We start from the raw sequence: 11,777 nt of genomic DNA on the forward strand, positions 1-11,777 counted from the left end.
TAAATAAATTCCCCGCATTTGATGAAAAGAAGAGGGTAGCTCCTCCCAACGCGCGTCAGACCAGTCTGTCCACACTTTGCTGATGCTCTGCACAAGCATTCAAGTTGAGGCTTTGGACAACTTTATGATGTTTGAAAAACGTTTTGGTGTGAACGCACCATCAGACATTAAAGGTTTCATAAATCACAAACATAATGCATTGCAAGACTATTAACCCTTAACGTGGTTGTGTGTGTCATGTTTATGTTTTCCATGACTTACCTTGAAAGAGCAAACACGGAGACAACAGTGAAATGATTAAATAGTTTACTGAAGGTTTTGGGTAGGTGGATGACGGAGCAAGTGGGACTGGTGACTGGCCCACTGGGTTGGCTCTGGTTGCAGATTGTGGGAAAAAGTGTGGACAGAATTGAGCACCGGCAACAAGCAGGGAGGCAAGATGGTATAGCAGAGGCTGACTTATGTAGATGATGGATAGTGGATGACTGGAGGTGATACGGCAGGTTGCTGTCAGGGATGGCGGTCCAGGGTGGAAGTGTGGCTGGAGTTTTGGCGGATCTCCACGTAGGAGGGTGGACAGGTAAGGTGATGATGGTAGCCAAGGATGCCAGCGGGGCTGGAGGAGCAGCAGTCGACTGGAGTTCCAGGAAGGCTCTTGGGACTAGGAACTGATTGAGTGAATGATCTTCTTGAGGTGTAACGTGAAGCCAGGTTTTAGTGGGAATGGCACCTGAGAGAAGATGAGAAAGTTAGCTGGGAAGAACAAGGAACCAGGAACGATTTGGTCAGGTACCGCTCTGGGTGAGCAAATGCTCTGACCCGCTCTATGTGTCTCCAGCCACCTTATATGCTCCTCATGGTTGTTGTGGATGGAAAACACCCTACTGGAGAGAGAAGAGAACGCATACCACACTTCCACTACACAGAACTGCATACCTGACAGTGTAGGGTTCATTTTCTTAACTTGAGGTTTTTCTGCATGTTTCCTTCCTTCTTTCTCTCTACCATTTTCCACTCTCATTACCGACAGACCAGATGCATGGCCATATTTAGGCTGGACATGCAAAAAGAATGAACAATAACAAACTTGTTAGGAGGGGAATGGATTTAATTTTTCCTCATGCCATGCCTGAACAAAACACCACTCTGAGGGGTGAGCCATGTCAAAATCTCCCACTCTCTCACCTTTTGGTGCCAATATAAATGGTAGAAAAAGATTGTTTATTAAATACTGAGCAAAAACAGCAAAGAACTTGCTAAAGTATATACGAATTATTTGATGAAAGACCCTGAGACATGTACTTCACTAGTTCTTTTATATTTTATTTGTGTGTGTGTGTGTGTGTGTGTGTGTGTGTGTGTGTGTGTGTGTGTGTGTGTGTGTGTGTGTGTGTGTGTGTGTGTCGGTACATGTTCAAACTCATTACATCATCCACTTCAGCTGCTCCAAGAGTCATTTGCATATTATAAAACATTTGAATTTTGATGCTATGGTTATCACTTAAAGCAACATTTTTTTTATTTGGGCATAATATTCCAACAGACATGCATACTCTAGTATTGAAACTCTAAGAATCCATGCCTAACAGATGGTCCTGATATGTTGCCGCCTTAGGGCCAATTTCTCATGCCAAACAAGGTCTTGGATATAGAGAGCATTTTATCATGTTTCTTTTGTGTCTTAAAGCTACTAAAGTCATATTCAATAAATTATAATAATTAGAGCAATGAGGCTTGTTTGTCAGATTTAAAGAACCTTTTAAAAACAACCTTTAGACTGGGATTAAACAGACTTTGTATTAAGCACACATTTTGGTCATATTTTGGAATAGTGAAGGACCTGATTACAGACAGTGGCTGTGGCAAATACAGAGTTTTTAATAATGAAAAAATAAGAAAACCTACAGGTTGGTCTTGCATGGGGTGAACAGGTCAAGATGGACTAGCAATGAATCTGACATGGAACGAGCAGTCAACAAGATTCATGAGCAGAACAGAAGAATCCAGTGAGAACAATGACACCTAGCATGCTTACACACAGCATCAGGAGTGGAGAACGACCAGCAAACATGAAGAGCAATCAGAGGAGATGTGGGTTGCATCCGAAATGTTGTAATCATAGCTCTTACCTCCACTTCCTGGCTCCTATTCCTTGACCTTTGATGAGGTCAACAGCGAGAACTTTATCGTGGGGAGGAAAGGAGCTTCAGACTGCTGTGCTGATGTCAGACAGCCTTTAACTCGTACGTGTTACAAGACGGAAACGCACATGGATGATTGTAGCCAAAGCTGAGCCTACAGCTTTCCAAACAAATACTACAAAGTCTGCTCTCTTCTCACTGGAGATTTTCGTTCATTTCCATGAGGTGAGCTGTGCTTATATGTCGAGTCACGCAAAGGATCATGGGATTCATTATAGCTTCTGCTCCATATCTGCGGTCGGAACCACCTGGAACTTAACCTGCTCAAGACTGCAGAGGTGACAACATTGATCACTTCCTGTTCCAACAGGAAGCAGCACTTTCTTGGGTCCTGACATAGTTCTCACACATAGACACTGTTTGGAAGAAGGCCCAGTGGAGACTGGACTTCCTGTGGCACTTCAAGAAGAAGAACACAAGCTGTCAAGATTTCTACCCTCAGGTCAGCACGACGGAGCGCTATTTGCAAAAACCTGCTGCCACAGAGACAGTTTCTTCCCCCATGAACCTAAGATGAACGCAATGGACATCTTACAGCCCGATGAGTGAGCAACACTGTGAATCAAGATAAGTACATTTCAATTTCATAACTCAAAACTTCTGCTATTTCTTTTCACTTTCCAAAAAAAAAAAACATACTTTTTATGTTGTATTGCAAATCTCTGTACATTTTCAGCACTGTAACCAAACTCAAATGCCTTGATCATGCACACAGGTTTGACCAACTAAAAACTATTCTGATTCTGATACCTAAATAATTTCACAATTTTGAAACGGGTGATTTAGATATTTTCACAGTTCCGTACTAATTTATGTTGTACTATCACATAAGATGACAATAAAATGCAATTATGTTTGTGGTTGTTATGTGACAGAGAATGAAAAAAACGTCCCGAGGTATAAACATCTGTACAAGACAGAGTAAGAGTTTTGTGTAGGCCTAAAGTCCCTTTTCCACATCTATGTGTTTGGATCTCAGCGCCAAGCCACATTCAAATGTGATCCCAATGATGGATCATCGGAGTACATGGAGTATATCTCAATACTCTGTGAGCACAAAATCATACCTCAGGACCTACAATAGTGGATTTATCTCTAACCTGATGTGTCGAACAGAAAATTGGAATGAATGGAATATTACTGATTATTCTCAGCTTACACTAAAACAGATTTGGACCTGCTCTCCTGCTATGCAGCTCACTGGTGACTATACAAGTTTAAACAAGCCTGTAGCTTCGGAACAGTTAACACATAGAGGAAGACCACACCATCAGCGTGTGTGTGTGTGTGTGTGTGTGTGTGTTGTTATTCCGATTGCATTGCATTTGAATACAGGAAGAGTTGACTCAAATGGAAAAGACGCTGGAAATGAATGTGAAACTACCAACAGGACGGTGAATATGTTGCACAAGTGTTGGATCTGTGTGTTTTCTGTTTGAGTTACCAACACTGACAGATAAGACATTCTGGAAACTCACCGTGTACTTCCAGTTACCTGCAGCAGGACTGTGACACGCCGTGTGTTGTACGCGTGACTCAGAGTGGTCTTCCTTCGGCTTACGTCACAGTGACATCCACAGGTGATTCAGCCTCTAAGTCAGTGGAAGGGTGTGTGTGGGTGTGTGCTTTTTAGATGAGTTACAGTTTAATTGAACAATTAGGAATCAGTGAAGGAAAACACCCTTTGTAGTTTAGGTTGTTTAATACTCAACATTTACAGCTGTTAATGGAGCTATCTGCCGAGGGAGATTTTATACAGTTCATTCATACATTCCTATCCTCACTGAAAGTCAATGATTTGAAATCATTTCACTGTTGGTTTAGAGATCTTTTGGTTTCATCAGGTGTGATCATTCATTATGTTTTATGAGTCATCTGGCACAAACAGCAATCAGAACCACAATCAATGGAAATGAGGTAAATAAGGATTTTTCTTTAGAAACTATAAAACTTGAAGTTGTATTTCCTGTGAAATTGCCACGTGAATGCTGTGGGCTGAAGGAGATGAGATCCATTTTGAAGAAAAACCTGAACAAAAGCAGAAGTCCTTGCGGTGTTTAATTGTGAAAAAAGAATAAGCACAAACATTAAAAATTGTTAAAGGCATAAAAATGTAAGGCAGGCCTGTGTAAAAGTTCAAACTGTTGAACTGCTCTGATTTTTGCAGTATGATCTACAGAGATAGATGAGACATATTTAAAAGTCACATCATGTGAAAGAAGACATTTCTTTCTATGTTGTGTTGTCTTAATTGCTGATTTAATGTTAAAGGTGAAAGGAAAGGTCTCTTGACCAGTTTAAATTTTTTTAAAAAAATTCTTATCAAAGAAAAGAAAAGCCATTGATGTAGCCATAAAAGAGAACAAGGTGTGGCAATGATTCCAAAGCTTCCCAAATCACTTTATACAACAAGAATACGCTGTCAGAAAAATACATGTTTAAATGTGTGTTGTTTTTTTTTTATAGAAAAGGACAATATATTTTAAAGTTAAGTTTAAAATGAATAAACAAAATTAAAGTCTAAAAACCATAGCAGGCATCTACAGAATGAGCTGAATGGTGTAAAAGTTGAATGGTTGAAACAATACAACAAAGTATTGAGTTAGTAAATGCTTTAAGCACAGCCCAGATCACCATCTATTTAAACTTCTTATCGTTCCTCTATTTGTGTATATCATAATACTTAGTCTTGTTTGGCTGTTGACTCTGGTGCCACCGTTTTATTGGGAGATTTACCACATAGCACATGCATTGTCAGGCATGTACATTGCAAGATTTTATTGCCGTTTAGTGGTACGGGGTAGAAGATTGACCTCAAACACATCTTGAAGAAATCATGCAGGATAGAAACAAAAATGAAAGAAAACAGAATCAGTTCATGTTTGGCCATGATTGTGTGCACAATCCAGGAACTTGACTTTGGTTACAATGCTAACAACCTATAGACGTTTAGTAACCAATATGAAAACAGTGTGTTTTTTGTTATGTTATGTTATAGGTTGTGAGTTATAAAAGTGCAACATATTTATTTTTGTTTCACAGCATTGTAGCTGATTAATGAGGCCAGACGGTGTCTATTGTGATCATCAGGAGGAAGAAACTTTCTGTGGTGGCTGTTTTTTGTAAATAGCTCTCTGTAGCACTAACCTGATAGTAAAAATCTGTGTGCAGGATGTGTGGGGTCTGCAAAGATGTTAGTGGCCCTTTTTTTCTCACCCTAGACCTGAATAGAGGGAAGGTCAGCCCAGCCCTGATGATCCTCTCTCCAGACTTATGTTTGTTGGTGTTTGGACCTCTCCTCTCAAAAGAAAACTTTTGCTTGTTTTAGAAATAAACTCAGCTTTAAACAGCCAGCAATTGATTGGTTAGAGGCACAACAACATAATTCTGAGTCTATTAGTCAATTGAAAGTGACATAGTGCTTGAAAATGTATACAATTGTCAGCTAATACTCTAACAGTAGTTCTTTTCCACCTTGCAGTAACTTCCGTTAGCATGAGGGGACATAATGGAACCATTTTTCTATTGGAAAAATCTATTTGCTGCTGCAGAAACATAATTTTAATAACTTCTGAAAGGGGGAAAGAATTAAAAGAGCAGTGACATTTAGCTCTGCGACAAACAGCAACCGGATCAGGTCTCCTCCCAGGTTTTACTGCCAATGAATAAGATAGAGACAGAGAACAAGGCCCTGCAGTGTAAGGAAGCTGACGACATGACAGGCAGTAATAACGGGAATTAAGTCCTGAGCAGACCATGAGGACAGCAGACAGGAATATTAGCTCTCGTTTGCCTGCAGGTGCCCAGAAGAGAACTGAAACCATGTCTCCTATTCTGTAATATATCTAAACCAACAGAATGAGTTTAGCATACATTCCCTCACACACATGCAGACATCCACACCCTCTCTGGTGAAATTCCACACCTGCCGTGGGTCCTGCCTCAGATTGCACTGTGGCATATGAATAGCCGCTGCCACACTGATTAAACTGACTTGAGAAACAATCGAGCCCCTCAAGGGACCTGTCTGCTAGAGTCATCGCTTAAAATGTTTCTGTTTTTGAAGGAATAAGAGTTTGTCAGGAAATTACAAGAAATAACGCTTAAAAACAAAAAAGGGGGAAGTGTTGATCTAGTCCAAAAGATTAAAAAAATGCCATGTGCAAGTCTTTCTTAAAAGAATAACTATGGACGTAAACGCCCATTCTTGTACACATTCCTTCCGACACATTTAACCATGCACCATGTGAGATGCAGCAGAAATCTTAACCAACAGGACAAAAACAGGCATCAGAGGTAGAGTTTCCTGTCAGATTTCCAATACCAAACCGTTTAAGTCTGGATTGATCAGGACTCCAAGCCAAGACCTAGGATAAGTTTAGCATTTTCCTGGTCTTCTATAAATGTCACAGGGTGTTGGCCATCATCAAAGCCGTGCTGGACCTGGATGGGGGTAAAAGACAATGGATTATATGAATGCAGGACAGATACATGTAAGAGGATTGGTCATGTGTCTAATACACTATGAGGAAACATACAGATAAAGAACCAGCCAGCTGTAAGGCTGGAGCCAACAACAGTTATTATAATCTGCCTTCAGCTCTTTCTCCACAGTCAACAACACATCCTTATCGCCAATTGCATCTCTGGTAACCTCCGAATACCAAAAAATTCATTTTGTCGATCTTATCAGTGCATTCAGGGACATTTTTCCTCATGTATTAACACGTTTCATCTTAACTTACTTTGCTGCTGCCCTCTCTTGACTTTACTTTCTGTTTTGTTGGGCCCTGTCGTTTTGCTTCAATCAGCATTTGTATCCTCACAACCCCCTCTTCTCCTGGGTAGCCAGAAAACAATACAAAAGAGGTTTACTTTAATCATTTCTCTAATCACCCCCTGACCAGTAAATGCCTGTGCTTCTGTTCAGACAATTGTAGGTCATCAATCTGAACCACCAGATATAGGCAACCTTAAATGAAATATGTGATAAAACGTCATACCCATTGTATAAAAAAAAACAATGGGTATGTCTTTTTATCACATATAAGAGTATAAAAAACATATATGGGTATGAAAAATGGGAAAAAAAACTCTGCTTTTGTGCTTGTAGGTTCATGATTTTTAAGATTTTATACATCAAGAAGAATATATAAACTCCGAGAGAATCTCATCTGTTTTCATTACCTACATAATAATAAATACATGTCAAAATAAGAAGAAAATTGTTACGTTTTGCAGTGAAGAGATCTAATGTAGACTATGGTCTGGAAATGGTCAATAGAACTCAGATTCAATTTGAAAATGATTATTTTAATTATACAGTGCCGGGCACTGCTAACCAAAAGCTAGGTTTGTTAACTCGTATTCCACATACAAATATATTAGCTTTGCAGCCATTAAACCAAAGATAAATAAGGAAATTTGAGGAAGCTAACGTTGGCCGCTAACCCCCGGCTGTGTCACATGTCTTCTGAGAAAAGGTGCTACATGCGCACACACGCCACATGACGAAGGTGTGCAGTGCTACATGTTTGAGGGGATAGCGGTTTTAATTCAGCATAAATGACTTTTAAACTTTAGGTTTTGTACCACAGTGGAAGCTTATGAAAAGAATATTATTTCGCTCTGTACCCAGATCGCAACCTTGAGAAATAAACGGCACGTGCCAGTTGGGAAGCCTCTCCAGTGTTGCTAGTTATTATGGGAGAAACAAGCAACAAGCGCTATTACCTCTACCTTGCAAACAGTCTAGATAAACAAGCCCAAAGTCACTGATAATATGTGGCAACACTGCTGGAAGCCTGGAACACAGTGCTGAGTGTTTCTGGAAGTCACCTTTCCTCTCTATCATCATTCTTTAACAAACGTGAAATAAATCATGATGTTTAGGGTTACTTATTGTTGTAACATCAGTGATATCATCTATTTAATGTGGACTATTCTAGAAAAGCATAAATGAAGGCTGGTTTAATCATTGCTGTGTAGAAGAAACATGCTGGGTAAATGTCCCTTAAGGATTCGCATGGGGCAGTCACCCGGTGTTTTGTAGGACGCGTTTGAAAAAAACAAAGGGTCTTGCTGGTCGATTCAGGGACCCAAAAGCTCAGCTCCAGTTCCAGTCTCCTTCCACTTTATGCGGTGTCTGGGATAACTTTGGTGCAACACTCTCAGCTCTCCAACAAAGTTGGATTTATCTCACCAGCCTGACATAGATTCATGCTGTCTGCTTCTCATGCACGTCACATGTTTATGTGTACGTTTGTAAAGCTGAGAGGCGCTGGGAGCACTCAGCTTTGAGTTCTGAGCTCTGTAGATTCAAGCTTCTGTGTAAAAAAAGCATGAGGACGACTCTGACTCCCTAACCTAATGAGCAACTTGCCGAGCCTGTGTTCATTGGGGGGAGTTTAATCAATAGAGGAAGAAAATGAAGAAATAAAAATGTAAGGGGTTGTTCACAATGTTCAGCCTTTTCGTCCCCCTTTCAGAGAGCAGCCCAATTCGGGCGTTCTGCTGCTGTTCCACACACAGCACGAGCCTGAAGGCCCCCCCCCCCCCCCCAACCTACCTCTTCCTGCATGTTGAAAAAGACACAAATAAAATCAGTAGGATAATAGCTCCGTAATGTTATCTTCATCAGTTTTACCAACACATAACCACTTTGAAAAACAGCTTAGCTAAGTGCTGGAGTTCCCTTAGAAAACAAATGTGCATGCGCGTCGACTTCTGAAACATAGCAGCTGCTTTGTTAGTGGTGCGTTTAATGCAATGGCACGTTACACAACTAGTTCACAGATATCACAAAACACTGCATGTGATTGTGAATATATGGCTTATCCATATATTGTTTTTTAGGCATGTGTTCCACATAGTAAACAGGGTTTGATGCATTACATTGTTGAAAATTGTGAATGACAGTAGGTGCTCGTGGGCACCAGGTAGCCCCCAAAGACCATATGTGGTCCCCTCGAGCCTGTTCAAAATAATAGCACAACCCTCCAGTGAGCTGCATCTACAATCTTATTTATATAAGTGAAAAACAATAAAAAAAGAAGAATTTAATTTTTTTTCATTATTCTGCATTTTGTGCTGTAAATTATTATTTTTTCTTATACTTTTTAGAGAAATAAAAACAGTGCCCCAAAATATTAGTCTTATTCTAATGATTTGGCCTTGTTCTTGGTCTCGGAGGGCCCGGTCTTGGTCTTGGAAGAACCAGTCTTGACTCCATCACTGGTGATTATGTCTCAATTCAGCCAAATATGCCAAAACTGTGGCAAATGTTTCTCACCTTATTAAAAGGAATCTGGTCAAATTTCCATTGATTTCTGTTGTATGACTCCTCCTGGTATAGCCTCTGTTTAAGACATTTACTCTGTGTATCATCTAAATGTAGCTACCATTGTCCACAGCATAAATTCAGTAAAATGAAGAAGAAATTAGCTCAGTTGTGTCCTTTTGTCACCAACAACAGGAATTGTATTTAAAAAAGGCTTATCAATAAACAACTAAATAACTAAATGGGCAAAGAAGAACTATTAGTAAAAGAACTTTGTTGTACCTGACTCTTCATGGGCTTTGAGGCAGTCGGTAGCCGACGGGCAGGTTGCTGATCCTCCTCATCTTCCTCTGCCCCATTGTCACTGGGGAAACAAAGACATGTTGAAGGTTACATTTTACTGTGTTTATCTAAATGGCAGGCTGACACTACAGTTGCACCTGACCAATAGATATGTATAGATATTACAGGAAGCCTTATTGTGAAGTATAAAACATGTCACCATTTATTTACTTCTATAACGCTTTGTCAAGTACAGAGGACTCCAAAGCGCTTCACACTACATTCAGACATTTACACGCTGACGGTTGTAAGCCACATTGTAGCCATAGCTGACCTGAAGCAAGGCCATCATTCATCGGCGTTACCGGGCCTTCTAACCACCAATAACAGGCAAAGGGAGTGAAGTGCCTTGCCCAGGGACACACTGAGAAGGTCAGAGCAGGAGGTCAACCTAGTAACACGCTGGTTACAGGACGAGCTCCCTAGTTCCTGCACCACATTTATGACCAATAAACATTTGTTACAGTAGGGCCGAGCCTTACAATATAAAGTATATAGCACAAACAGTTATTTACCATTTATAAACTTATAAATAAACCTTGTAAATTTTAAATGAAATGAACTAAAACTACATAACAACATTAAAAAAGGTGAGAAGGTGTGAATTGGAGCATGAGCGTACCCTGTTATAATTAGAAATGCTTCAGCTGGTGGTCATGATCAAAAAGGTTTCCTGCTTGTCTGGTTTTGATTATAACATTTTCTGTAGTAAAACAAATATATCTTCAATAAAATTACTTGCTTTTTTGTCAAAAAAAAAAAAAACACTCATAAATAAAAAAATGAATTTGCTGTCCAAAATGAGTTTAGCATTTGAAGTGTAGCTAGTAGATAAAAGCTGTATTATCTCCAGGAAGCCTGTGTTTGCAGTTCAAAGCAGGAATTGAGATGAGTTACCGTCCCACTTTTGTCACTGAGCACTGGAGATCAGCTAAATCTAAACGCTGCAGAAGTTTTTAATGGGGACTTGTTTCCTCATTTCCCTGGCTTCCTTTGCTCTGTATGTGTGCATGAACACATGCTCTGCACCACTAAGCCTTCATCCTTTGTGTTCGGCCTCAGCAGACAGACGTTCGCATGTGATCTATTGTTTGAGTAGCAGCTTAAGCAACAAAACAGACTGGTTTCATTTTCACATTCTTCTTTTTCTAGCAAAACAGTGGCCTAAATCTTCAGATAATAACTGATCTTTTTCCCTCTTTTATGTCAGAAAGAGAAGGGAATTCTTAGAAAACCTTTGCACATGGGACTCATGTTCTTTCCATGTCCGGTGGTTTTTCTCACTAAGCGCCCCTAATTTGACCCTCTTCAACTGCCTTTTTACTCCTCATCATCTTCCTCTACCTCCCTGATTACAATTATCATTTTTATTTCTATCATCCCCTAAACCCACTCTAACTTTAAAAGGAGAGTATGTAACTAATTTGGCTTTTTATCAGCAAAATTCAAGTTTTCCTTTCATAAATACAGGGGTTGGACAATGAAACTGAAACACCTCTCATTTTAGTGTGGGAGGTTTCATGGCTAAATTGGACCAGCCTGGTGGCCAATCTTCATTAATTGCACATTGAACCAATAAGAGCAGAGTGCGAAGGTCCAATTAGCAGGGTAAGAGCACAGTTTTGCTCTAAATATTGCAATGCACACAACATTATGGGTGACATACCAGAGTTCAAAAGAGGACAAATTGTTGGTGCACGTCTTGCTGGCGTATCTGTGACCAGGACAGCAAGTCTTTGTGATGTATCAAGAGCCACGGTATCCAGGGTAATGTCAGCATACCACCAAGAAGGACGAACCACATCCAACAGGATTAACTGTGGACGCAAGAGGAAGCTGTCTGAAAGGGATGTTGGGGTGCTAACCTGGATTGTATCCAAAAAACATAAAACCACGGCTCTCCAAATCACGGCAGAATTAAATGTGCACTTCAACTCTCCTGTTTCCACCAAAAC

At 40.1% G+C, this 11,777-nt stretch overlaps 1 protein-coding gene across 2 annotated transcripts in view; it reads right to left on the reverse strand.

Moving 5' to 3' along the window:
- Positions 1–7,036, reverse strand: part of nsfl1c (NSFL1 (p97) cofactor (p47)) — a 40,230-nt gene extending 33,194 nt beyond the window's left edge. For both annotated transcript variants that reach the window (XM_036148722.1, XM_012879397.3), the window contains exon 1: positions 6,947–7,036. In XM_036148722.1, the coding sequence (XP_036004615.1) occupies positions 6,947–7,015 (69 nt within the window). In that variant the 5' untranslated portion in view covers positions 7,016–7,036. The remainder of the gene's footprint in view (positions 1–6,946) is intronic.
- Positions 7,037–11,777: the final 4,741 nt, after the last annotated feature.

Source organism: Fundulus heteroclitus, chromosome 1, assembly GCF_011125445.2.
Source record: "Fundulus heteroclitus isolate FHET01 chromosome 1, MU-UCD_Fhet_4.1, whole genome shotgun sequence".
Classification (NCBI taxonomy): domain Eukaryota; kingdom Metazoa; phylum Chordata; class Actinopteri; order Cyprinodontiformes; family Fundulidae; genus Fundulus; species Fundulus heteroclitus.